The sequence below is a fragment of the Notamacropus eugenii genome, chromosome 2, assembly GCF_028372415.1.
Source record: "Notamacropus eugenii isolate mMacEug1 chromosome 2, mMacEug1.pri_v2, whole genome shotgun sequence".
In the NCBI taxonomy this organism is placed as follows: domain Eukaryota; kingdom Metazoa; phylum Chordata; class Mammalia; order Diprotodontia; family Macropodidae; genus Notamacropus; species Notamacropus eugenii.
In genome coordinates, this window is record NC_092873.1 from 78,046,646 (window position 1) to 78,074,042 (window position 27,397).

At 51.3% G+C, this 27,397-nt stretch overlaps 1 protein-coding gene and 1 long non-coding RNA gene across 10 annotated transcripts; one reads left to right on the forward strand and one right to left on the reverse strand.

Annotated features, from left to right (window-relative positions):
* Positions 1–100: 100 nt before the first annotated feature.
* On the reverse strand, positions 101–27,342 carry KDM6B (lysine demethylase 6B). Of its 9 annotated transcripts, none has more exons than XM_072641145.1 (25): positions 27,188–27,342; positions 20,438–20,565; positions 19,324–19,406; positions 13,861–13,958; positions 13,542–13,688; positions 13,299–13,437; positions 12,889–12,987; positions 12,308–12,527; positions 11,963–12,055; positions 11,692–11,850; positions 11,414–11,569; positions 10,781–11,110; positions 8,430–10,525; positions 7,526–7,652; positions 7,078–7,183; positions 5,947–6,152; positions 5,657–5,718; positions 5,386–5,457; positions 4,500–4,648; positions 2,936–3,050; positions 2,598–2,785; positions 2,373–2,514; positions 1,894–2,020; positions 1,644–1,814; positions 101–1,558 (listed from the first exon to the last, which is right to left on the reverse strand). In XM_072641145.1, exons 6-25 carry the CDS (start codon positions 13,430–13,432, stop codon positions 1,535–1,537), a joined length of 4,776 nt encoding a protein of 1,591 aa, XP_072497246.1. In that variant the 5' UTR covers positions 13,433–13,437; positions 13,542–13,688; positions 13,861–13,958; positions 19,324–19,406; positions 20,438–20,565; positions 27,188–27,342; the 3' UTR covers positions 101–1,534. The 9 variants fall into 9 exon arrangements, with proteins under 9 accessions (XP_072497246.1, XP_072497247.1, XP_072497243.1 ...); XM_072641146.1 differs by lacking the exon at positions 27,188–27,342 and adding an exon at positions 24,193–24,427; XM_072641142.1 differs by lacking the exon at positions 19,324–19,406.
* On the forward strand, positions 20,720–25,233 carry LOC140525615 (uncharacterized). Its single transcript, XR_011974076.1, has 4 exons — positions 20,720–20,814; positions 21,578–21,698; positions 24,421–24,536; positions 25,146–25,233. It is a non-coding gene; the product is annotated as an uncharacterized lncRNA (long non-coding RNA).
* Positions 27,343–27,397: the final 55 nt, after the last annotated feature.

Here is a 27,397-nt window from a genome sequence, read left to right on the forward strand (position 1 = left end):
CCTGCCATGCCTCTCCCATCCACTACATCCCTGCTGGAGTAGACCCCCACCCCCACGCCATCCTACTTGCCTGCTTAGATTGTACACTAACACAATCCCATTATCAAAACGGTTTTTTCTGTATTTATTTTTAATATTAATATTTTCACACAAATTCACCGAAAGTTGGGGGTGGGGGATAGAGGCCTCTGCCCTGGGGCAGAGCAGCAGTGCAGTGAGGGGGGGGCAAGGAGGGGTGGGAGGGCCCCCCTCAGCCAGAGGAGAAAAAAAGAAACAGCCAACAAAACTAAAACAAAATTCCAGATAGACAATCGCACAGAGATCATCACCCTCACTCCCCCAGGCTGTTTCATTTTAAAGTCCATGTTTTAAAAACTGGTGCCAGAGGGGGCATGGCCCAGAGGTCTTCCTTTTCCTCCATTCTTGTTTGTTACACGTACAATAGCAGATTTCTGTTTCCACACCTACTCCTACAGTACAGGAGCCACTCACTTGCCCTCTGGAAGGTCCAGGGAGGGAAGAGGGATGGGAGGGAGGAGGGATCTGGCCCAAGAAAGTGCAGGAATCTGGGATTGGTAGGGGGAGGAGGATGGGGTTTGAGCACCATGATAATAAGGCCAGAGCCTAGGGGAAGATGGAGCATTGGGAAAAGAGACGCAGTGGAACAGATGGACATAAGGGGGACAGAAATGGACACAGGGAGAAGGGAACACAGAGGAAGAGTGGGGCAGAGAGCATTCTACTAAAACCCGCTGCCCAGGAAGAGGGAGGATGGCACTGAAGGTGGTAAGAAAGGGGATAAGGGGAAGATCCTGTTTCCCCCAAAACTGAATAAATAGAGAGCAGGACTGTTATAAATTAAAAATGAAAATAGAAAATATAAATCATAACCAAGTGAACAAATAGAAGAGACAGACACACATGGCTAGGGTGGGTCACAGGGAGCAACCAAAGTACAAAAGGGAAATCCTAGAAGATGTGGGATGGGGATAAAGCCCATACAAAGAGTCTTGTTAAAAACCTCACCCACTCTGCCCTGCACATCCCCCACCCCCACCCCAGAGGACCATGACAGGAGTGAGGGAATTGGAACCCGTATCTAACCCCTCCACCATCATCCTCCCCAGAGCCCCAGTACTCCTTTTATCTGTTACTACAAAGGCCAATGTTGGTGGTGGGGGAAAGCAGGGGTCTGGCCAAGGCTGGGTGGAGGAGGGGGCTGGTGAGGAGGATGCTCTGGCCCCCACCCCTATCTTTTTTTAGAATTCTTTTTTCCCTCATATTTTTTTAACAAAAACAAAACAAAAACAAAAAAAGACCCCCCCCAAACCTTTTCTGAATAAATTAAGTAAGGGAGGGGGAGCTGCCTGTGGGAGAGGGGTTCAGCCCTGCCCCCTCCCTCTCCAGGCTCTGGCTCCTCCCTCTCCCTGGGAAGGCCCCTACCCCAACCCCCAGGGTGTGGGGTGTGGGCTGTGCTGTGATGGCAGAAACTGGGCTGTGACATTTTCTCAGCCCTAGGAAGAGGTGTCCTGCCTCATCGGGAGTTGCTGGATCCAGCCTGTAGTGAAACAAAGATGAAGCAGCATGAGTTAGTGAGGAAAGGGCAGGAGATTGCTTGGGAGGTTCCAGCCCCAGGTACCCACCAGGGTGAAGGCGTCATAAGCCTGGGCCAGCTCCTCTGTCCGGTACTGCTCTAGCACCACGACCCCCTGTAGACCTCCGCTGCGTCTCCGAGCACAGCTCTCGCAGTGCACCAGGTATGTGTTTCGGCTCCCATTTTCGCTTGTCACAAACAGGATGTTGAATACCTCCACCTGTGTGCGCAGGGAAGTGTGACATGACAGTAACCACAAAGAGTAGGGAGATGGGAGAAAGGGAAGGGGATCTACTCACATCACACTCGTTGCAATAATAGGCAGGTTCATCCTTGACTCGACCCTGGTAAGCAATCTTCTTTCCAGCCCTTACCAGGCTCTCCCGCTGCACCTGGCAATGCTTCATGGACTGCAGCAGACAGAATCTAGGAGTCGGAGGCACAGGGAAGGTGACAGGAGGCATAGAAACAAGTCCTTCTCCTATCCTTCAAAGCCCATGTCCAGTGTAAACTACTATGTGAAATCTTCCTTCTCTGATGTATTCCAGTTGCTCTCTCGAGAACTCTCTGTATCACTGTGGCCTGGGTCTCTTCGATAATGCTTACTTAACACCCAGAAGGTCAACTACCTACCTGAGCACAGCAACAGTATTTGATTTACCTACATATGCCCCTGAGTGTCTCAGCACACAGTGAGAACTCAATCTGTTTAATGGCCCAACAAACAGAGTACAGTCAAGCACAAGATCCCCATCACAGCAAATTGTCCCCTCCTCACTTGATCATCTTGAACAGGTCTGGATCACTGACTTTGACAGTGCGGGCAACGTTCCAGGACACATGGATCATGGGCACAATGGATTTGACATTCTTCACCTCATTCCATTCATAGCGCTCCAAGGCCAGCTGGTACTGATAGGCTAGGGGAAGGGGAAGGGTGTGACCCAGGGAGCCAGGCTCACTGATCTCCACTTCTTTAGCTCCCTGGCCCCCCAGCTCTCACCTGTGAGAGGCCCCACATTCCAGGCAATGTTGTTGCACCAGCCTGTGGCCTGCACCCAGTGCACAGTGCCTGCATTAATCCACACCAGGTCCCCAGGCCGCTGCACGAAGCGGTACACAGGGATGTTGGAGGCATAGAGGTCATCCAGGATTGGCCACCATGAGCCTGTCAGGTAGTCCACCCCGTGCCTACAGGAGCACATAAGAGTGTTGGAAGGAAAAAGAGGTCCATCCCATTGCTGGAAATGCTAGGGCAGGAAAAGTTGAGGGAAAGAAGAATGAAAGGCCAAGGGAGGAAGAGGGGAATAAAGGGGTAGGCTCTCTGACCCCATACTACACCTGTCACAGAAGGCACTGATGGTCTCCCAGTAGTGCTCATGAACTGCAAACCATTCACAGTCTCCAGGACCAATGTTGATGTTGACAGAGCAGAAATTGTTGTTTTCCTGGTGGCCTTTAGGGGGCAGCATAGGACAATAGTCACCCTGCCAGCTGTGAGCCAGGGCAAAGGTACAGACTCCTTCACCCCTCACAGGAACAAGGGTCATTATTTCTATTTGATCATTAAGGATACTATGTCAAGAGGTCACAAAATTCTCATATTTAGAGCTGGAAAATCTCTTCGATCCAAACTTCTCATTTTACAGAAAAGGCAGCCCTGGGAGGTTCAATGATTTCCCCCAGGTCATGAGGGCTCCCTACAATCTTTAATTTTTGCACAGACCTGGTCCATTCCTGGAGTTTCATCTCTTCAGCAAACCCTCCCCACCCCAACACTGCTACTAGTGCAGGCCATAACTCCCAACATGAAGTGATGGCCCCAATGATCCCACTCCTCACCCTGAGGGTGCCTTTCTCTTCACTGCCTTTCCCAGGATCTTCCCAACTGAGTAAAGCAATTGTGATAAAAGCATAGATGGTACGTTTATCAAATTCATGAAACAAAACTAAGAGGAGGAGTGAATATTCTGGATGATAAGACTAAGGATCCAAAACTACACATTAACAGGTTAGAACAAACGAGGTGACTCTAAGGAGATTTAATTCAATATGGAAACATGTAAAGTCTGACACTTGAGATAAAAAAAAAAATTGATTTCCTAAGCACAGGATGGGGAATCCATGGCTAGATGTCAAATTAACTGAAAAACATCTGGGGATTTTAGTTCATCAAATCAAAATTTGAGCTGGAAAGGACCTCCCAAATTCACTGAGTTCAGCCCTCTCACTTTATAGGAGGAAACGAAGGTCACAAAAAGCTCAGTGACTTGCCCAGGTACTTGTCCCAAGTACCTAAGGCAATATTCGAACAGAGGTCATCCTGTGTTTAGACCTCTCTCCATGACAGGCTGACTCCTGCCTCCAGCTGACCACAAGTGCAATACTGACCGGCAGTGTGAAACGGCAGCAGAGCAGTGCTGGGCAAAGGGCCCAGGGCTGGCTGACCATGTCTGCAGACTGCCTTCACTTATGGGCATCACATTTTGAGAAGAATATTGACAAGTCTGAAAGTTCATGCCATGGTCATGACAGCAATCTTCAGGTCTCTCAAGGGCTACCACGGGGAAAAAGCATTAAACTTAATTTGCTTGGCCCAAGAAAGTCTAACAAGCAACAGGAGGACATCTGATCATTATCAGGAAAAGCCTCTAATAATTAGAGCTATCCAAAAAGGAAACTGGCAGCCACGGGAACAAAGATGTTTCCCCCTAACTTCATGTCTTCTTGCAGTAAAAGCTAGACAGTATGTTCAGATGAGGCATTTTTGTTTACACACTAGACTAGATAGGCTCTGAGGGCCCTTCACTTCTCTGCTTAAAGTGCTTTGAAAATCTTAGACAACCCCACAAAGAACAAGGGCTCTGGCACTGGTCATCCTACTGACCTCCCCAGACCAGGTTACCTGGTGTTCGACTGCCTGGAACCTTCATGTACAACTGGACTGTGTTCATGCCCAGGATTGTATGGCCCACATGGCTCAGCATATTTCCTGTTGATGTGACCCGCATGAAGGCAGGCAGCTTTAGCAGCTCTTGCAACTGGGGCTTCCACCTAGGTTCACACAAAAGGAAGAGACCCTAAGGTAAGTCCCAGAAAGAATTCTTTGTAATGCTAAGTCAACAGCGTCAGACTCCAAAAGACTTAAGTGTTTAAGGGCCTCCACAACCAGCCTTAACCTACCTTTCCAGACCTGTAATACTTTTGTTTAATGACTCTTGGATACTGATTTAGCATATGTTGTATATTTAATATATATTGCATATTATGGTTATCTACTTGTGTCTTATCATCTTATTGCACTGTGAGTTTCATGAGAAACAACGCTCATCTAAACTCTGGATGATCAGTTGGGGAAGCATACTGGTCTACCCGTATACAGCAAGTGTCTTACTGCAGTTTAAAGCTTTACCAGAAAGGGAGAAAGGGAGAGGGAGGGAAAGAGAAAAACGAATGGGGAGAAAGAAAGAGGGAGGGAAGAAGGGAGATTCAGAGGTTCCTGGCCCACTAAATTATATTCTCAGATGGGAAGGGTAGAGGTCCATGAAGAAGTCATGTGACATTGACCCCAACCCACTGCACCGCCCAAGGTCTGAGAAAGTGAGGATCCAGAAAGAATAACATTTCAAGGACTTTTAACAGTTATTGCCTCTAAATTACACTGCTGCTAAATTACGTTGCTCTAAATGCAAACACTTTAGTCCGTTAGAGGTATTACGGCAAAGGCAAGGGTATTTCTAACCTGTCTTTGAAACCTATCAGCACCACTCTCCAACCACATTCCTACTCACCGCTTAGCATCCGACAGATCAATGTTGGTGCCAAATTTGATGATGTGATGAGTTTTTTGATCCGGGTTGGTGCTAGTGCAAAGGAGGTGGGAAGAAAGGGGGGTAAATATGGATTAATGTTGAAGGACGGGGTGGGGAAAGAGGGAGGAAAAAAATCTTCCCTATCTTCCAGAGCAATTTTAAGGATCAACTGAGATAGTCCATATAAAAGTACTTTAAAATAACTGGGGTTTTTTTTTTGTCCAAGATCAAAAAAGAAGCTTGTCAGTACCTGGGGGGTGTCTCAGTGGTGCTGTCTGGCTCCTCTGCCTCGTCTTCACTCTCTTTTTCCTCCTGCTCCCCACCCCCCAAAGATGGCAATCAAGCTCAGATCAAGCAGTCCCTAAATCCCAGCCTCCAACTTGTTCTTGACCCCTCAATTCAACGTTCACTCCCAGCTGCCAAGTCCAAAACTTAATTCTTCTTTTGTCTTATTTCAGGCTCCCTCTCCTTCTCCCATCTTGTCTTTATTTTCCTCAGCCCCTCCCCCATATCTCTCCTTCCTCCAAGTTCATCTCTTACCTGTAAAGATTCCTGGAAGGAGGAGGCTTGGTACTGTGCATACTTGGCAATTGTAGTGTGAGAACGACTACTCTCACAGGGCCAGATCTGTCGTGTGCCTGAGAGGTCCCAGTTCTCATCAGATGGTTGCTGCACCTGAGTCCTTACCTCCACAGCATGTTCACCACTTGCCTCCACTAGGGTCTTTGTGGAAAACAGGCCCAAATCTACGTTGGGAAGGAACACAGAGGAAGCCAAGATGATGAGGGGATAGAAGTAGCACAGTGAGTAGCAGACCCCTTGGGCCTCTCCCAAAGGAAAATAGGCAGACCCAAGAGACTCTAAGAAGGGCAAAAGAACTGACTTTCAGTGACTCTAAATCCCTCCCCAACCCCACCCTTATTCCATGCCTAAGATTGTGATAGTCCATATAAAGAGTGTGGTTTTGTTTTTCTTCTGATTTCATGGAGGATGTTTCAACTTACCACCTCAGAAAATTATATGGAGCACTGAGAAATTAAGTGATGGCCCAGGGGCCCCACAGGCAATATACTGTCAGGGGTAACATCTAAACCCAGGTCTTCCCGACTCCAAAGCTGGTTTAGCTCTCTACTATACCACAATATTTCTCAATGAGTAGAGAAGTAAAAGATAAAACTGAGATCAGATTATGGTTCTTGTGACAAGCCCTGGTGAAAAATTTGGTAGGGATACATCCAAAATGTTTTTGTACCCTTTGGAGGACTTCCACAATCGGTACTCAACTTATGTCTGATCATTAAGGAAAACTAAGCATTACTAGCTGTCTGCAGAGACAGAGAGATTGCCTTTTCCACTTTTAAGCTACCTGGACAGACAGGGATGACAGAAAAATCTGATCACCAATTGAACAGAATGCATAACCACACCCATGCAAAAGGAAGTCCAGGTTGTGCAAAATTAAGTGCCATCTCCCCCAGCTACCACAGCTTGGGCAAACTCATCCATTCCAAATAGTTCCCACCTAAGGCACCAGCAAGCTCAGCTCAGATGTACACATCCTAAAGGGTAAGAGGGCCATCTAGCTTTCCCCAACTTCTTCAAAACTCCCTCAGACTTTCTTTTCTCTCTTCCTACCATTAGCCTAGCCTAGCTCACACCAGGAGGACTCACTGAGCCGCAGAGAACCAGCCAGGCCCCGGATCACTGTGATGGGGTTCCTAGGATCTGTGCAGAACTGAAGCAGCACTGGGGAGAAGGCATCCCGTTTGCTCTCCAGCTGAAGACAAGAGAGAGGGGAAGCATGAGGGGAGAATGAATATGATGTCACTGTTCACAGGAAGCACCAAGCCCCTAGGGACCCGCTAAATTTAAATTCTATACACCCTCACCCTACCAAGGCAAACTTCCCATTCACAATACTGAAGCCCAGCTAAGGCTGCCACCTTCTTTCTATTACCCTCTGAAAGTTAACCCCAAGAGACAAGAAAAATGTTCCCACTTCTGTTATCCTCAACAGAAGAGAAAGTGAAGATCTAACAGCAATTCTAAGTGTAGATCCCTCTCTACCCCTTTCCTTCCCCAGACCCTTCCACAGGCACAGGGAAAGAAGGGAACATACGTAAATGCTGGGTGTGGGTGGGTTGAGCTTTTCCCTTGGCAGCTTCTCTTCAGAGTTGATCTGAGGCTTTACGGATTGGGTAGGTGACAGATAGGACTCCCGAAACTTCCCCTTCACCTTTGCGTTCCTGTAGAAAGATGAGCAAACAGTGGTGTGGTAAAGGGACAAAGTCACAGTTACAGAAGCACCTGTCTAGCAGAACCCCTCAGGGTGTAATGATTGAAAAGAGACCAAAACCCCATTTATGTGCTGAGGATGATATCCTAAGTGGATCTATTACACACCAAAACCACTTAGTACCACAGTGTGATAAAAGTGGGAAGAACCTGCCAGCCAGGGAACCTCCAATGGAGTCCAGCTATGAAACTTTGCCACTGTGATAATGGGCAAGTCACCTGAGTCTCTGTTTCCTCATCTGTATAATGGGGTAATAAGCCATTAGCCATCTTTCTCAAAGGTCTATTGTGAAACAAGCACTCTTTAATGTAAGCTATTGCAATTTCTTGTTGGTTTGCACATTTGTACATCTTCTATGGGACTACTTCCATGCATCATTTCATGGCCTCCTGATCTCTCAATGTGTCATTTTAGGGATGTGAGGTTGTTTCCAGAGCATTACAGCTGGTAACAAATCTGAGTGAGCTGGATAGAGCTTGCCTATTCCAAATGACAGAGAGATGTAAGTACCTGACGTAGCCTAAATGGGCCACTTGTGATCCCTTTCGTTTATTCCACATTACGGTGGCTTATCCTTTCTCAGAAAGGCAGAGAATCCTCTTCCTGAAACCTAAACCTGATACCTCATGCAAAGAAAACCTGGTTCCCTCACACCTCCCAGGCATATCAGCAACACACGAGGTTACTCTGCTCCTTCTCATAAAGATGGGGCCAGGGAGTGACTTACTTGCTGGCCCGTACCACATCAGCAGCACAGTGCCCAATGGTAAGATCAGCCATGCTCAGCCGCCGTTCTTCCACCTCAGAGGCCATGAATGTCTCCTTGTCACCACTCTCCACCTTGATGAGCCGAATCTTTAGCTCCTTGGGGGGTCCCTCACTCAGGGACCGGAGCTTCAGCATGTCAGCTGGACTCACACTGGGTGGGCCTGGTGTCTCTTCCCGGGCTTTATGCCGTGTCTCACCTCCAGCGGCTGGTGCTGGTGTCGGGGCAGGAGAGGGTGGGAGTGGAGGAGGAGCAGTTGTAGCAGGCGGCACAGGAGTCGGCAGCTTAACTTTGGCAGCCCCACCAGCCTCAGGTTTGGCTTTCTCCCGACCTTGGATCTCCTTGCTTTGCAGGTCCAGGTTTCCTAGCACCTGTCGGTTCTTTTCCTTGTGTGCCTTACCCTCCCGATGCCGACGCCCACCATCCTTGCATGCTCTCCGATGCCGCCGGTGTTCCTTCTCCTTCCTCTTGCCACTCCCAGGTGCAGCACCACTTTCTTCCTTGGGCCGTGGTAGAGAAGGTCGCTCCCCTCCACTTTCCACTGGCTCCCCTGTGCCCCTGCCCACCCTTTCCACCAGTGTCTCACAAGCCCGACTGATCTCTTCTAGTACCTCTGACTCAGAGCGGGGTGGGGGGAGCACAACCCCTAGCCGTGGTGGTGGTGGTGGTGGAAGTGATTGGGCTGGGGCAGGCCCAGATGGCTCCTCACCCCCTCCTTGCTCTTGGGCCCAGGGCCCACTTGAGGTAGAAAATTGAGATGATGAAGAGACCTGCAGCTGCAGGGGGCACAGGAGGTTCGTGGCTGCCGTTGCAGGTGGGGTAGGGATAGCACCTGATGGGGGTGGGGGAGAATACTGAGAGGGAGAGGGCACAGCCTGGGCAACCCCTGCCCCAGCCCCCTGATAAGAGTATTTCTGCCCATCTAGCACATTGGCCAGAGATTTTAGCAAAGTGGCTGGGCTGGCTTGTGTTGTTGGTGGCGGTGGCGGTGGGAGGGGCGGGGGGAATTTTGCTAGCGGCGGAGGCGGGGGCAGCGCTGGTGGTGGCGTCTTCTCTTCCTCGTGGGGGAAGGAGGACTGCAGTGGGGCAAAGGGCTCCTTCAGGGGGGGCGGGGCTGCCCCACCAGCCTCTCGCTGCTGCTCTTCCTCCTTTCTGATAGACTCATCTAGCATCTTCATGATGTTGGCCAGCCCATCAGGCAGGATCTTAAACTCCGCTGGCTCCTCAAATTGGTCCTCCAGGGGTGTTGAAGGAAAGTCGAACAGTCGAGGGCCCTGACTGGGAAGCTCCCCACCACCTCCAGGGGGTTGGGGCTGCTGGGCATTGCTCAGGGGCCCAGGAGGTGGCCCCCGCCCCACCTCTGTGGTCTTTGGGAAGGAGACCCTAGGCCGGGGGCTCTCCGGGCGCCTGAAGCTTCCTGAGGTATTTTGGTGGCAGGGCGGGGTGGTAGCTTGGGGAATTGGGAGTGGTAAGGGAGTGACAGGAGGGGCTGGAGGGCTCAGGGAAGGGCTTGGGGGATGAGTATCTAGGCCCCGGGAAAGGAATGGGGGAGGTGGGAAGGGCACAGGCCCCACTTGGCTGCTGTTGCTGTTGCTGGTGGTGATGGTGGTGGGGGTGGTGGGGTTGGTGTGCGAATCCTGAGTGCCCACGGGGAAATGGGGTGACAGAGTCCCCAAGAAGCCCTCGTGGTGGGGGAGGGGGAGTGGTAGTGGAGGAGGAGGTAGGGGAGGTGGAGTGGGGCAACGGCCCTTCGCTCCAAAGAGGAGCTCCTCCAAAGGATCCCCTTCTTCCCGACCCATAGCTCCAGCCCCTCTGCCTGCTTGGCAGGCAGGGCCCTCCAACCATGAGGATGGGGGTGCTGGGTGGAGAAGACGGGGGCAGGGTGGCGGGGTGGTGGTGGGGCCGGGCAGGAGGGGGGGGCCCGGTGGGAGAGGCAGGGGTGGGGCAGCGGCGGTGGGGGCAGGGGGGAAAGATTTCCGACTGCTATGTGCCGATGGCCCCAGGCGGCTCTGGTGGGAAGTGGCCTCTAGCCCTGGAGTTTGATAACAGTCAGAGCCCTGCAGAAAAAGAATGGGACAGGGATAGAGAACCAGCTCACTGGATCTCAGAGACTCCCAGAGATCTGTGTTCCCTCTCCTGTCTCGATCTCCCTCCTCTGAGCATCTCTCTCACTTTCTGTCTTTTCAGACAGACAAAACTTCACCAGCTTTCTAAAAATGAAAATGCTTTATCCTCTTTTTCTATTTTCTTTACATTCACTCAGAGTTTTACTCTCCCCTCAGCTTCCATTTCCCTTCTCTTGTATCACTCACAAGGCCTGGGCTCTGTTCTGTGCCCCGGAGGCCGGTGCTGCTGCTGCTGGTGGTAGTGGTGCCGGGGACGCCAGGGGGCCGGGAAGGGGCATAAGGCACGCAGGCGGTGGTTGCTGCTGGTGAAACGCTGGAGTCCATCCGCGACCTCTGAACTCTGCTCTCTCTAAGGTCACTTCCAGGGGAGTGGGGGACAGGTGGGCAGCCATGGCTCTCTGCTCCTGGGGGATGGGGGCCCAGAGGGGCCGTAGGGACTGACCGGTGGCCAGGGGGGTGCGAAGCATAGGAAGGGGTTGGGTATGGAAATGGGAGGGGAACCGAGTGCCGCTGCTCCTGTTGAGAGTAAAAAAGCACAACTTGTGAGGGGACAGCAACTTAAGCAGGAACAGGCTCATGACCAGAGTCACTGAAGAGCCTCGCGTGCTGTCAGAGACCAAGAGTTAGGTTGTGGGTATGGATGCAGAAACTCACAAGAGATCCAGAAATGGTGAGATGCTCAAGGGCATAAAATTCAGACTGAACTGAACTAAGTGAAAGTGAGAAACCAGAGAGTACAGCCCCCAAGACAAGGATCTAGCAGAGTCCTGTAGCTCCCCAAGACTAAGCAGTAGATCAGGGTGGTGAAGGGATCATTACCTGACGTTCTGGAGGGGCAGAGCCCTTGCACTCAGTGCCCCAGGCCTCTCCGTGCAGTGGGCTCCATAGCCCTGGCTTGGATAGGTGGAAGGGGGAACTTGTAGCTAGACCTGGCAGTGGAGGAGGCAGTGGTGGTAACCCTGGAGGAGGACCAGTCTGGAGAGAATGGGAAGGAAATCAGGATTCGAGTGTCCAGCCCAGAGATTTCCCCCCTAAACCCTAAGGCCTTGGAGTGCTATGGACTGTGTTCTATAGTCTTAATACTGAAGTGCCAATACCTGATCAGGGCCACAGCCTCTCCTCCGTTTGCCTCCAGGGCTAAGGCTCTCGTCAGCAGGGCCAGGAGGAGCCACCGGAGGCACAGGCTGTACCACAGGAGTTTCTGCTGCTCGTTTCACTGGGGGACCCCCACGTTTTGTCCCATAACTTCGCTTGTGCTACGAGAAGAGGATGAGAAGATCCTTTACTCACAACGCTATAACCGCTCTGCTTTGCTTACATTCTGCCAGATCCCATCCATTCCCTACACAGCTGTGCTCTTTCTCCTACCTCAAGGTGTAGAAGGTTCCACACTTGCTCAAGGGGCGGCAGAACCTTGGCCCGATGCTGAGAAGAGCCTGTGTGAAAGTTCCAGATCTGGGCCTAATCACAAGAGGAAACCAGAACCATAAACTCAAGCCCTTCCCTTCACAACACCCCTCCGTACCTCTTTATGATTTCTATGCTAACTCCTTTCCTGCTCACTTCTTTACCCCAAAAGGAGGTAACCCAAAGCTCTCAAGCAATGACGAAAAATTTTCCCAACATAATCCCGCTCCCTGCTTCCAAGCTGGACAGAGCCCCAAATTAAGCTATCCCTCCTGTATCCCTAGTCTGGCTCCACAAAACCCTCACCTGCTGAAGCCGGCCAATACGGAGCCCTAGCTCTGCATAGCCACCCCCATATCGGGCTGCGCTGTGATAACACCGCATGGCCTCCTCGCCATCTTGTTCTGATTCATAAAGCTGCCCCAATTGTTCCCACAGCCCTGGCTGGGCTGGGTCTCGAAGCAAGGCCTGAACCCAACCGTGTAGGGATTCCAGCTTCCCATGCAGGGGCCGAGGATTGGGAGTCCTTGAGTGATGAAGAGAATGTAAGTGTCACTGCAGACCTAGGCTAAGTCCAATTACATTGGACAATCACTTTTCTCCCCTACAAACTTCAACCTTCTCTCTAAATTCAGGTCTGTCTTTTTTCTTATCCAGTAGCTTCCTCTCTCTTTCAGAATCCAGACACTGATTGATCTCATCTCTCCCTTTCCAGCTCCCTCTTTTTTTCCAAATTATTTTTAATTGAATAAGCATTAATTTTCTTTCCCGAATATTTCCCACCTCACCCCCTTCTGGGAATTAACACATTAGCTCACATTCCAACCCTCCACCTCCTTCCAAAGAACAGGCTCCATTCTCCAAAACTTACTCCCTTCTACACTTACCCAGGAGGGTAATATGACTTGCTGGGGTACCCAATACTACTGCCATGGGCTGGGGGCAGGTGAGCTGGGAGCTGGGGCTGCCCAATGCTGGCAGAACACCTGGTGGGGTCACATAAGTCAAAGGTTGGGGGATGGGGTGGCTGGGGTGAGAAAGTTGTTTGGGAGAGAAAAAAAGAGGTCAAGTAACAACTGAGGCTTATCGAGGATGGAAAAAAAAATTAATGAGGAAGAGGACTCCAGCCAAATAAAGATAGAAAGAAAAGGTTGGTGACTACAACACAGGTTCAGGACTGGGAGAAATGAGACAAAGAGCTATGAGAAAAGAGAAAGGAAGAGGGAAGAAAGACAAGTCCAGGGTAGGGGAAACTGAATAAAAATGGGAAGGATTTAGGGTCTCAAGCTTCTCTCACCTGCCCCCTGGCAGCCATGCCCGGGGAGGAGGGTGGGGAGGACAAGAACTCCAGGTCCCAGCACAGCTCAGGCCTCCAAGGGTGAAGGGTTCCCGTGCAGCTCGGGCCCCCGGAGGGTCCACTGCCCGATGCATCCAGCCTAGGAAGATGGAAATTTGGTTTCTATCTCAAACTACACAAGCTCTCAGAGGTACCAGTACACCCCATACACACCCAAACTCAGCCTTCTTAGCACTCACTCACCAGGTCAGTGGTGGCCCCGGGAGCCCCTAAGATCAGGCTGGCCCCCCACCCTTGCCAGCTAGCCAAAGCTCCTCAGAGGCAGTGTTCTAGCTTCTGCCTCTGCAATCAGAGCCCTCCGTCTGTTCTCGGGGTCTGTCCCAGGTAACTCTGTAGAGAAAGAGGGAAAATGGAAAGAAAGAAAGAGAGAGAGAAAGAGGAAGAGAGAAAGGAGGGGGAAAGGGAAGGGAAAGAAGAGGAAGAGCTCATACCAAGGAGCAGGGGCAGTAAGACCTGACTGCTACCCCAAGCCCCTCCCTCCTCCCTCCCCCTCCTTACTTACAGAGTTCTCCGACTCCAGGAAGCTATCCAATCACGGGGCGCACTCCCTCCCCTGAGAGCCAATCATCGCCTTGGTTGTCTGTCTGCCTCAGTAACAGCCTGCCAGGGACCAATGGAAATGGGTTAGCTTGGTAGGGGGCACGCATTACAGCCAATGGGGCTTGGGTCAAAGCAGAAAAGGGGGGGAGGGAGGAGAAGAGCAGGGAAGCTGGTCCGACAAGCTTAGCTGGGGAGGGGGAGTGTAGAGTGTATGGTGACCCCTACGTGACCCTATTTCTCCCACCGAAGGGTCCCCACCATTCAACACCCACAAGCTTCTCCCTCGCCCTGAACTCCCCGCGATTCCTTCACGACCCCCGTACTCTCATTCAGACACGCGGATACCCCAGAACAGATCAGGCAAAAGAGATCCGGGCAAAGCCATGCGATTCTCAGAAAACAGGAACACACACGCGTCGCAGACGAGCGGACCGAGCCCAGCCGCACTGGCCAGCCCAGCCGCTCTCGCCTCGCCCCCCAGACCGAGAGCAGCCAGCCGCCAGACAGAAACAAGACACACTCAGAACGTAACTCAAGCTCCAACAACAACAACCTGCCGGAGAAGCAGCAGCCGGAGCCCCGGACTTTCAAAGACCGCACACAACTAGAATGCCACCTCTGGTTCCCAGCCTTCAGACCCCTTTCAAAAGCAGCCCTAAAACAGAGCTTTCCAAGCACCCAAAAATCCACTCCTCCTCAGACACCCCTAAGTCTCTGCCCGCTGACAACCAGCCCCTTAACCTCTTCCTTCCCAGGGTCTGACCTACACCACAGACAGTGAGCACTCACTCTCTAAATTTCCCTCCTCACTCCCAGAAACTGTCCCACTCCAATTCCCACAGCCTATTTATAAACTCTTCTTCTAGCCTCTTACCTCCTGACTCCTTTGCGATAATCCCTTAACTGACGACTTCCTAAACCTTTTCTTTTCTGTCCAGTATTCCCCCTTAATAAGCCCTGATCTCACCCTATCCTCCAAATCTGCTTTCTAATCCCCATCCTACTAGAGTCACGCACCCAGGTCCCGCGTGGCCCCTCTTTCACAGCTCGAATATCCTCTGTGCCCTTCCCCAGTCTGGTCCACGCGCTCCCCACGGCCCACGTGGCCCCCACCCCCCAACACGAGGGGAGGGGGGATTTCGGGGGTTGCCCGTGACGTGGCTACTTGCGCAGCGGAAGGGGTGGGGGGGAGAAAAAAAGGGGGGTGCAGAGGGTGGGCCGGTACTCGGTGACATCATCCTCCTCCTCTCACTCATACCCGCCCACTTCCTTAAAGAAGCCGAGGGCTTATTTTACTTCCCTCTTTAAATCGGGGCAGTCTCTCTTGGGTCTCCCGAGCCACAACCACTTGGTTTGGGGGGGTTGGGGAGAGAGAATGGGCATCCACCCGTCCAGCCTCCCCGCCTCCAGACCTTTCCGGTCTTGTCTCATCACCTCCTTCAAAGGCAGGAGTCACCGAAGGGAAGGAAAGGGGCAGAGTGAGCTAGTTACTGCAGGGCAGGAAGCTGTGGGAGAGTTCAGGGCAAAGGTCTGGGGGCGGCTGGAAAGTTCATCTGTATGCATATGCCCGCACAGCAGGGAAATTTCCAACCCAGTCCAGAGACCAGCAGGAACTTCTGGTGAATTCAGCCTCCTCCTCCCCACACAGAGAAGGCAAGAGCCTCCTCTAACTGCACCACGGCACAAGAACCTTCACCTCTACGGAGAAAGGTGGCCTGACTTAATTAGAAGGGCAGACTTTATGAGAAGAAGGGAGAGACCACACAGGGCATCTTAGTTTTTAAGTTGAAGAGGATGCTCAGCCCTGGCCCAGTGCATAGAGCGAGAAAGACTTGGGGCCAAATCTCATCTGTAAAATGACAATAATACCACCTTCCTTCCAAATCCTTAAAAACCCTCACTTTCCTTAACTTAAATGAAAGGATCAGACTAGCCTGCCTTCCAGCTCTAGCTTCTATTACATAGATGTAAGTAAGCTACAACCACTACAACCCACAAAATGAATTAGCTCACAGAAGCAGATCTATGCAAAGGGATTTATGTTAAAGAGCTAACTAAACATATGCAAAGTATTATACAGCCTCCTCCAGAGGCCCCTCCTCCCTAGAATAAACAGAAACTGGTAACTTTCTCTCCTACTTTCTCTCCCATCTGCTACACACCCTTGAGCTAGCTTCTGGGGGAGTCCCAAGAGTAAGAGAAGCCGGGAAGGGGAACCAGAGCCCCTGCCTGGGAAGTGGGACCCAGAAATGCTAGGCCAGCTACCAGGAAATGGAGCTTCCCTTTTTCTGATGATGACACTTCTCAGTCACTTCCCCTTTCCCACTGAGGCCTGACTCAGCTCTCCCCTAATAGGCAACATGTTTCACCAGTCATCTCTCATACTCCCACACTGCTATACCTCTCAGAGATTCAGCCTTCTAGACTCAGGTCACAGATTTTCAGCTCCTCCTCTTGACCCCAACCTTGACTACTATTCTTTTACTAAGACTCAGGGGTCCTGTTCCCCATTTCTTACTCTCTTCAGATACTCTCTCTGCTATGTCTGATTCAAACTTAGGGTGGGGGGAGTCTGAGTCACTAAGAAAGCCTCCTCCACATTCCCACTGACTCAGCCCCCATACCTCCCCACAGACACACATACACAAAGTCAGAGACAGACACAACCTCTCTGCCTACACACTCTCTCACAACTTAGCACCATGGAAAATCCCCTTGTCTTACTCCTCACAGAGAATCCCTCCCACTCACCTACTAGGCTAGCTGATACATACACCCAAGCCTTTTCCTTCACAAAAGAATATAACTGTGCCTCAATAATATACTTTCACCCTTACTTTCTCCTTTGGGACAAGGAAATGTCTTCCCTACTTCTTATTATACAAGTGTGGTATACCTTGGAGTCTTGCCTCTCTCTCCATAATCAATCAGTTGCCCCATCTACCCCCACAATGTATCTCACATCTATCCCCTTAGTTCTACATTCAGTCATCAGCCTTGTTCAGGTCCTCAACACCTTTTGTCTACACTATTTCAAAAGTCTTCTAATTGGCCTTGCTACTTTCAGTCTCACCTGTAATCTAGATACAGTGGCCAAATAATTTTCCTAAAAATACAGGTCTGACCATGTTACTCTACCACTCAAATATCTTTGCTAAGATAAAAACCAAAATTTTCACATTGGCCTTTAAAGGTCTCTCCAGTATGGCTACTACCCATTATTTTCCAGTCTTATTCATTACTTCCTTCTGTACACATCCTTACACCTAGCCTGTTAGCAAAAGCTATCCCCTGGGTCTGAAATGTCCTCCCTTCACATCTCCCCTAGGAGAATCCCTAACTTCTTTCAAAAACAGGCCCATGTTCCATGTCCTTCTCCACAAGACATTTCCCTGATATCTGCCCTGACCCCTTAGTTGCTGGTTGCTCTCTTCTTCATATATAATACATTTTTCTCAGGGAGATGTAAGCTTTTTTATTGTTTGTAATGTTGGTGCACCTAGCACACACAGTAGGTCCTTTAATAAATGCTTGCTGAATTGAATTTTGGGAGAAGAGCCCCACTACTACTTCAATACCTTAAGAACCTATGATTTTGAAGGCTACAGTCCCTCCCTGCAAGTCAGTACAAGGACTTCTAGAGTGTCTATGGCTGAAAATATCATTTATTTTATAGGGTTATGACTATCTGAACTTAGCCAGGTAGCTCCTTAAGCCATAGGCTTTCTAAGGTCCAACAGGTATATACTTCAGTTGGTAAGAGCTAATGGAACTAAGTCATCTAAAACCTATGGTACTAGAACATCATAAGAAGGTATAAGGCATATCTTTCAGGGATAAAGGCACTTATCTCTTTGGTTAGGCATCCTAGCAGTCATGAGACTACAGACGAAGTCAGGAGAAAGTCACAAAGGGGTACCTCTCAAAGGGTTAATTCTTTCCTAGGTTAGGCCCTGCCCTCTTCATCCGGGTTTTCCCAGCCTAGCCTGGCTCCACCCCTCCATCCGGGCATTGGACTTTAATACTTTAACTCCCCCCTTCCCGAATGGAGACAATATCAGACATACCAACATAACCTCAACCGCTCTATTTATGCAGACTGAGAAAGAGTCCCCCTACAAGAGTAACTCCGACCCACAGGGTATACACACATACACACTCGTTACCCAGGTGTGCGCGCACGCGCGCACACACACACACACACACTCATTCAGGACCTAGACAAGTACAAACAGAACCCAATAAAGACAAGGTTTTATAGGATGTTATATACATACACATGTAAGCAAGTCTAAAAACTCACCAAAGCACTCAACCCCAGGCCACCTGCCTCATCCACCCCGATCTGCTTTCATACTTTCTCAGCCCCTCACTGTCCCTCATTGCCATGTTAAAGTATGGCAGGGGTTAAGCATTATGCTTGGGGATGGGGTGGGAGAGGAGTAAGACTGGATAGAGTGTGTGTGGAGGGGGTGTTATAGGAATGGCCCCTTGGGGCTTTTCCGTGACTCAACCCAACCAGACAAGGATTTATTTAAAGGGCTGGTCACCAGGATTCCCTTTCCAGTCTGCCCCACCCCTGTATGATGTAGGGGGAGGAGGAACCTGAGTGACTGAATCTGAGTATGAGGCTATGACCAAGTGCCGGCCCAGGCAAGCTGTGGGTGGCACAGTAAGTCTCTGACTCTATCTGACTGGTTTCTAACACTGTCTGCCTCTGTTTCTATGTGCACCTGCATATGTCAGGTGCTATGCTAGGAGTCGACTCCCTCAACACATTTGTTTTCTCTTCATCAGTCTCTCTTTCTCCCTCATTTGTGGGACTGTCTCTGCCTGTCTTGTTCTGCATTCGCTCTCACTTTCTCCTTCTGTCTGCACACACCTGACCTTTTTGATTCTACCCTCATCTTGCATCCATTTGCATGTCAGTTTGGGGTAGGGGGTACATTTATCTTTGTATGCAAGGTGAAGTATATATCTGACATAGACTGCCTATTCTCCTTATTTCTAGCCTGTATATTAATGATGACACCCTATCTGAATCACAGAAAGCTTGCTACCTTAGAGTATTTTAGTTCAAGATGTCTCTTTAGCCCCACCATATATTTCTAAACTCGAAAACTCAACCCAAGCCTCTACTCCCCTTTCCCATCCTTGACTTCAATACAGTTAGGCTCCAACCACACTGTCTTCCATGCCCTAAGTCCTTTCCTTCTACTTTAGCTCTAGCCCCCTCAAGCGGCTGTGGTACACTGGAAAGAGTGGTTTTGGAGTCCAAAAACCTTACTACCTAGTGTGAACCTGGACAAGTCACTTAGCTAACTTGGCTGGGTCTCAGGTTCCTTGATATAAAATGAGGGGGTTAGACTAGAAAACCTCTAAACCTCCTGGATATTACAATTCACTGGATTTGTCTGTCCCCTACCTTACTGCATCAGTAGAATGTAAGTTCTGTAAGAGCAGATCCTCTTTTCATTCTTGTCTTTATCCACAGGGCTACCACAATACCTAGAGGGCATATAGTATGTGCTTTAAAATACTATGCTATGTATGCTATAAATTTCCTTGCCCCTCATGCCAGCTCTCAGCTCTCCACTCCTTCAGAACAGGAATGTGGCTGTGGTTAAGGATCAGAGGCAGAATTGGAGTGTGAGTTGGGAAACTTTGGAAGTGGGTCCTTGGAGATGAAGCAGGTATCTAGCAGAGCTAGACATGCTGTCTTTCCCTCCTGAGGGAAAACAGGAGACTAGAAGCAGGTTTTTAAGCACTGTAATGTAATAACTGGGAAGAGAGAGGCAGGAACAATAAAATAAGGGCTCAAGACAGAGTTGAGAGAGTGAGGAAAACAGAGACAGTCAGGATTAATCAGGAAAGACCTGGCTAAGGAAGTTCTAGGAGTAGGGTGAAGAAGGGGATTCTTAAAAAAAGAGAAGACAGGGATAAATAAGAATCTAGGGAGGTAGTCCTGGAGTTGTCATAGTAACAGTATGTTGTTCATAGCAAGAATGCTGTTATGTCCCCTCCTTGCCTACCCTAAATATGCCTACCTCCTTCCAAACTCACCCAAAGTCAAAGTTATCCAGCAATCACTGGAGAGAGCAAAAGGGTTAATAAACTCCCCTGCCACGCACCTCTAGCTTTCATGTATCTCCCATATACAATCCATTTTGCCAGCTTTAGGAGAAAAAGATTAAGCCATACCATTCAAGGAAAGTAGATGTGGGGGGGTTATCCGATGTCTATGAAAGTGGGCTGAATCAACTCAGGAGGCAAGATAGGAAGAATACTACATCAAGTGAACCTCATAGGAGGGGATAGAGGGAAACAATAAACAAAAAAGACCATTCATGTTTTCTATAGTAGAAGCCATCATAGGCAGGTGGACTGGACCCGTTAACCTCCAGATTACATCAACCTGAAGGAGAGTAGCAGAATTTTAGATTAAGGAATGGAGATAATACACATATATAGACATAAATATATATATATGTGTGTATATATATACATAAAAAGAAAAGACCCATGGGGGTAGGACTTACCAATTGGAGCTTGGCACACCCCTCTCTCATTGGCACCAGTGCCCCTGTAGATGGGATACAGCAGGCAGGGGAGGGATGGGTGGCACTATGGGGCTGTCATAGTTTGTTTTTTTTTGGGGGGGGGGAACCTGTAGAAGAGAAAAGGATGTTAGGAATGGAGAGTCCCAACCAGAAAGCCTCCCTTTGTCCACTTTTCCCAACCACTCACAGAACCGGCTGGGGTGAAGGAACAGGAAGAATCTGTTTCCATGGCAACTAGAAAAAGCCGTTCCTCTGCTCACACACCCCTCCCCCCACCAGGTCTGCCCTAGGTTGGTGGGGCCTCTTCCCATTTCCCTAGGACCAGCCTGCTTATCCAGTCTGACATCCGTCCCTAAGTAAGAATAGTGGTTGACAGGGGAGCAGGAGGGTGACAACAGGGCCCGGACTATAATGTCCTCAGATAACACCTAGTACTGGGAGGAAATCTAGGTCCAATTCCATCCTAGAGCCCTTCTTCCCAGGGCTCTATCCTCCTCTAATCAACCTAACTTCACACTCCATGAAGCCTAAACTGGGATGTCCCAGGGTTTTGCCCCTCCCCCAGCTACTGCCTCCACCCAGTCTTATCTAGCAACCAGATGGCCAACTCCACCCTCTGGACTCTGCCCCCTCCCCTCCCCTCTTTTTCCCCCCAAGGCCAGGCAGGTCCCAGCTAAAGCAGAGGTGGCTGGACAGGCTGAACGGGACCAGAAGAGGAGGAGCCAAGGGCTCCCCTTCCTGCCTGGTATATGGAGGGGGCCTCTTTGGCCCTATATAGGTCTCTACTCAAGAATTAGGAGGGGAAAACAAGGGTGAAGGATTTCCCTTCAAGGTCATATGCTGTTTCCCCATCACTTCCTTCCTCTAATAAATGAACAGGAAAAGTGACAGAGGGCTCTCTTCTACAAAGTGTCTGATCCATCAGGAGTCCTACTTCTCCAACACTCATTCCCTTTCCAGGAATCATGTTCAAGCCATGTCCCATCCCAATTCCTTCAAGAATGCAGATCTACAGCTCCTTTTCATTTAATACCATCCCCAAAGTCTCAGAAGATCAGTTCTCCACACTCCTATTAAAACCTATCTCTATGTCCTGCCCATTCTTGCTCCTTCCTCCAGAGACCCAGGCCTCTGGCCCCCCCAGTCTCCATGATGCAATCTGTTGTAAACCACAGTGGCTGCTGATGACATTCCTTCCTAAGCAGTTGTTATTCCTGACCCACCAACAGTCCTCTCCGTGGTAAGTGGGCTAGGGAAATGGGACAGCCAATTTCTTTGCTGATAAACGGAGTTTGTAGGGATCCAGGTGGTCTCCGCAAGTATCACCACTTGAGAGGGGCAACAGGATGCAAGGAAGAGAGCAAAGCTAGAAGAGGGTCAGGTTGGAGTTGAAGTCAAAGTCGAGAAGGGGAAGGGTCAGCAAATATATAACTCACAAAATTTCCAAAAAATTTTTCCCTAAGCCTGTAAAGTTGATAGTGCAAATATGATTCTCCCTATTTTTACAAATGAGGAAAGTGAGGCACCGAGAGGTTAAATGATTTGCCCATGATCACACAATTAGTGTCAGAAGGCAGGATTCAAACTCAGGTCTCTACATACCAAGTCCAGCACTCTCAAACCTCTACCCAACTCCAGCACCACAACCTTAATCCCTCATTAGCCCTGGCCCAGAGCTGGAGGCTGTAATTCATCTGCCCAACAGCTGGGTTGGGGGAGGGGGGTAGTAGGGAATGGGTGGGGGGAGACAAGGGGAGGGACTGGGGCTCTCTAGTGCCTAGCCTCAGAACAACAAAAGGGGAAGGCTAGGGGCTCCTTTAACTTCCCCAGGTAGTGCCCCAAGGAGAGAAACAGACTTCCACTTTTTTCTATGCTCTTTTCCTCAACCTTCTGCTCTCTCCCATTCAAGTTTCCAGTGACCATCACCGTGGGCCCTACACTCTATCCCTGAGATGAGGGGAATACAAGATTAAGATATGGAGTACAGGAAGAAATCCCAAAGTACCACCCCCCACTAGACTGGGCTGGCTGCCAGAGCTGCAGGGGGGCCCCCTTCCTCAGGCCTCTGTTTCTACCAGAGCATTCTTCTCTACCTTGCTAGCCAATCCCCTTTCACCAGGTCCCCCAAAATAACGCCCCTTCAACCCTAGATTGACTCCCTTAGGACCATGACTCCTGTATCCTACCACTGTTCCCTTCAATCAATGAAAGGTGGAAGTAATTGACTACGCTGATATTGTCCCTTTTAAATCACCACCCTAACCCTAGACATTTGGGGCTATTCCCCTTCCCAGGTTATTTAAAGGGACATCACAGTGCAACAACCCCCATACACACTTATGCTAAAAGAGCCCCCCTCCCCCCTGTCCATGACTTTCTGAAAACCAGCCCCCAGAGCCACAGACAGCCCCCATCCACCCCCCCCAAATGCCCCCTCCCCAATTCCGGTTCCCTCCCCTCCCCCAGTGGCTGCCAGGAGAAAGGGGTTCAGGGTTGGAGGGACTGGGAACTGGGGAAAAAGAGGAAAGGGCTAAGGGCTTCTTTCACAGAGAGGACAGACAGACACCTGGGGGAACATCAGAGGTGAAGGTAGCAGAACCTAGAGAGGGAAGGAGATACTGGTACAAGGAAGCTGGGTAAGAGACCGGGAACCTGGTCGAGAGTCGGGTAGAGGTGAAGTGGGGGAGGGGGAGATTTAAGCAGAAGATCAATGTGTGGGGGGGAAGGGGGAGTCTACACGGGGAGGCAGAGACACCAGAGGCAGACGAGACAGGGCAAAATGGAGAGATAAAAGGAAGAGACTAGGGGAAACAGGAGAGACAGAAAAAGGTGGGGGAGGGAAAAAGGGTCAATGGGGAGAAAGAGACATAAAGCAAGAATCCGATGGGAACCATAGGTGGTGGTTGGGGGAGCCGGGCCGGGGGTTACCTGCTGGGTGTCTGTCCCCCGGCGGTGCCCCCGAGTCCGGGTAGGGAGGGGGGAGCAGCGGAAGGGGGGGGAAGCGGGGACTGGGGGGGCGGGGGAGACGATCCCTCCTCTGCCTCCTGGGCCTGTCCCCGGCTCTTGCGGCCTCTGCCTCCCTCCCTCCTCCTCCCAGTCCCTGAGTCCCGGAGTCAAACAAAGAACTGTAGCAGGCTCTCCCCAACCCCCTCCCTCCCTCCTCCTCCTCCTCCTCCTCCCCCCTCTCCCTCCCTCCCCACCAGGCTCCCTCCTCCTCCCTTCCGGTCTCTTCCTTCAGCAACCCGCCCCCCCCACGCCCCTTAGCTGTTCCCTCTCCACCCACCCCCCAACCTTTTATACACCCTTCAGTCCCCGTCCCCCGTCCCCCCTCCCCCTAATGAAAAAATATGGAAGGAAGTCCCCTTGCCGAATTAAAAGGCTCCAGAAAACAACATGGGCGAGAGATCCCCCTGAAAAACTGAGAGCTACAATACAATTGCCTTCCCTTTTTAGTGAAATAGCCTGAGTTGTTTCTTCCCCGAAAGGGCAAAAGCCTAAAAAGGGGGAGCATTAAGATTGTAACCAAACCCCCTATCACATGAAGAGACCAGAGTTGTTGAAGCTTACCATCACCACCAAATTAACACAAGCGCCCCACCTCCCTCCTCCCACCCCGCCCCCCAATTCCCAAGCTGCCGGGGAATGGGAAGCTGGTCTGGCCACCAGAATAATGGCATGAGCCAATTTTAAACCTGCCCCTCCCCCACTTTTCAGCCCAGGATGCAAATAAATACCTGCCCAACAGCAGCCTCCAGCTGTCAAAGTCCTCTCAGTCCTTCTCCCCATAAAAGTGAAAATGTGTAAACTGATCCGCCTCCCCTCCCCCCAAATTAAAGGCATGAGTTTTGAGTCTTATACATTATTCCTCCACCCACTCCCATAAAGACTGTGGGGGGGAGGTGGTGTTCGTGAGGGGGGAAGTAGAGGAGTATGTAACCCCCACAATTATATCTTTTTTTAAGGAGAAATGTCCCACCACTACATACAACTCATGCTGTCTCCCACGTCGCTCCCTCAGGAGGCAACAGAAAGGGGAAAGAGGAGGGGAATAGCAGACTCGTGGGAGGAAAGAGTCTAGGTAAGTGGGGTGGAATTTCACATCCCATCTGGATGAACCAAGGCTGGGGCCACTCACCACACCCTACCCTACCCCCCCCCCCAAAAAAAATCCAGTCCAGGATTTCCCACCTGCAGGACACTAGGGTAGGGAAGGGAAAGAGGTGGCAACGGATCTCAACTGGACTCAGAGTGGGGGAGGAGGTCACAGTGCCTAGCAACCACCCCCAGGCACGTGCACTAATGACGTCATCTCTGCCACCTCTGACACCAACCTCTGACCCCTAGCTGCAGGGGGGAAAAAGGGGGTGAGCAAGCATCAGGAGAAATAACCTTAGGAATTCTGGGAAGCCAAGTAGTGGGCCATGTCCAAACAGGCTCCATTCCCAGTTAAACCTCAATTCCCCTTATTTCTCTTAAGGATCTTGGTTTTCCCGCTTCAGACGCTGAATTTTCTCCCTAATCCTTCAGGAGACCCATCCTTGGCAGGAAATAAGAGGAAGAGGGGCGAAATGCCGGGAGGAGGGGTCAGTCTGGTTGTGTGCATGTAGGGTCTCTTCCCCACCACAGCCCCAATCACTGTCCGGGCTGTCCCCAGCATCCGAACACTCCCCCTCCTCCTCCATTCCAGGGCGGAGTCTCCAGAGTTGAAATCAGGACAAGGCAAGAGGGAGAGTTATATAATCAAGAGAGGCAGAGAGAAGAAAAGGGACAGACATCAGGAAACAAACAGAATGACATAGATTCAGGACTACTTGAAGAGGCATTTAAAAAGGAGAGACGCTGAAGTATAAAGATTATGAGGGGAAAAGCAAACTAAAGACTTTATACAAAAGAGTAAGATTGTAAGAGGCAGAGACGGTGGGAGGAGGGAGTGGACAGAGCGGACTGAGTATTCTTACAGGTTCTTGCCTTCCAAGTGGGCTACAGGAAATCTAGCTCACAGCTTCCAATCTGTATGTCCTACTTTCCAGCTTCCTTTCCCTTAGACCTCATCCCCACTCCAGATTCTGCCAGTGAAAACCAGGGAGATTCTAATCGCCCCCGGGGAAGGAAGCCAAGGCTTCTTGAGGCCCAGAGGAAGGCATAGCAGCAAGACTCCCTACTTAACAGATGGAGCAGGAAACCACAGCTCCACCCAGTACCACCTGGGATCGGAGGGTGCCAGCTGGGGTGGGAACCCAGGTAGCCTAGCCTGTTCTTTCTCCCGATCCCGACAGTTTCAGAGTAGGGATTACTGACTTGCAGCCAGTCTCCAGCAGACATTCCGAACTAGAGCCCAGGGAGTGTTTGCTAGATCTTGCGGGGCGTCAAGCAGGACACAAGCGGGAGTAAAGCCCCAGAAGGTCTGTAAAGCCACAGAGCGAGGCCGGGATATCGGTCAACTCCGCGCGCAGGCGCTAGAGGGTAACTAGACGCGTGCGGGGAGGGGGCATAGGGGCGGGGGATAGGGGGCGGGGGGAGGGAAAGATGTGAGCGTGTGGGAGTGCACGTGCAGGTCTGAAGCAGCTGCTCAGAGCTCCCTCTAATCCCCAGCCCCCTCAGCTCTTTCTCTTCCCCATCCCTCCTTCCCCACCCCCACCATCGTTAGGCCGCAACCCCCTTCCACACCATTGGCGGCCTGCCGGTGACGTCACCAGCATGTTCTTAAGCGGATTGGGCGGCTGCAACAGTTCGAGAACCCGGCTCCCGACTCTGCCTCCAGTTACTCTAGCAACTAGGCAAGCCGTAGTGGAGGAGTAAGACGTGAGCACCGTCCAGAGCCGGGAGTCCCGCCGTGGCCCCGCCCCGCCAGGGTTAGTTTACTCCTCCTAGCCAAAACACAGGGGCACGTAGACCTTTAGGAGCACGCTCGTTTCTCCCAGTTTTCAGGCCTTCGGTTTTCTCTATAGGGTCCTGACCTGCACCCTTTCTCCCCTGGCTCCAAACCTCTACCACAAGCCACCCTTGACCGGAAGCTGGTTCCGTTTGCTGGCAAGCCGCCTGCCTTTCGCACTCCGCAGCACACGGCGCTCCCGCCTTCGACAAGTGGAGAAACGCCCGTTTTACCCACTTCATCACCTCCCTCCTCCCACCTTTTACTGTTAAGAGGGGCTCGCACTGATATGAAGTCCCTTGCCCCGAGCACTATGAGCCCAAAGAACGCGGGGAAGCCCGCGCCGCCAGCCAGCCCCGCCTCCCAGAAACAGGAACGCGCACCGCCCTCGCCCCCTGGTGGCTGAACTGGGGAGGTTCCACCCCCGGCGTGGGGCGGGGGCGAGGAGGCCGAGATGTAGGAGCTGGGTTAGAACTGGAAGGGGGGGCGATTATGACCTCCCGAGGGGACCCCAAAGCCTCCAGACGACACACCCCGACCGGTCCACGACTTTTTCCCTTTGACAACCGCCCCTCAACCACCACACTGAGGTCGCGCCCCGCCCCCTCTCCGGGACACGCACTCAAACACCGAGAACTGAGCGACTTCTCAGCCCCCTCCTCGGTGCGGCCTCCCTAGACCCCGGGAAACCGGCGCCGCTACCCGGTCACATACAGTGCGTGCTGTACGGTCCCGAGCTGTACAGGTGCCCGCAGCCCCGCTGCTCCCTTCCCGGGATCCGGCAGTGCGGTCCGCCCCGCCCCCCTTGCGTGGAGACGGTTTCCCGCTCTCTAGGCGCCCGCTAGACTCCCCGTTACCTGGTTCTGGGGGTTCCAGGTGTCCCGGCTCCCCGTGGACCCCCAGGGGGTCGGGAGGCCCCCCCCACCCCGGCCCGGGCTGGGGGGGCCGCTCCGCCCCGTGGCGCAGTTGGATTTTCCAACACAAACACCCGCCCCTGCCCGCCCACGGCCCCGCCCCAGCCCCATCCCGGTCCGGGCCTGAGCCCCTATGCTCAGCGCTCCCGGCTC

What these genes read in the sequence shown, in the direction of transcription:
- KDM6B (XM_072641149.1), bottom strand. Translation starts at nt 13,432, where the DNA reads ATGCATCGGGCAGTGGACCCTCCGGGGGCCCGAGCTGCACGGGAACCC. An exon ending in CAGAACAGAGCCCAGGCCTT is followed by an intron (nt 10,526 to 10,780) that starts GTGAGTGATACA and finishes CTTTTTCTGCAG; the next exon opens with GGCTCTGACTGTTATCAAAC. An exon ending in CACCCACACCCAGCATTTAC is followed by an intron (nt 7,184 to 7,525) that starts GTATGTTCCCTT and finishes TCTTGTCTTCAG; the next exon opens with CTGGAGAGCAAACGGGATGC.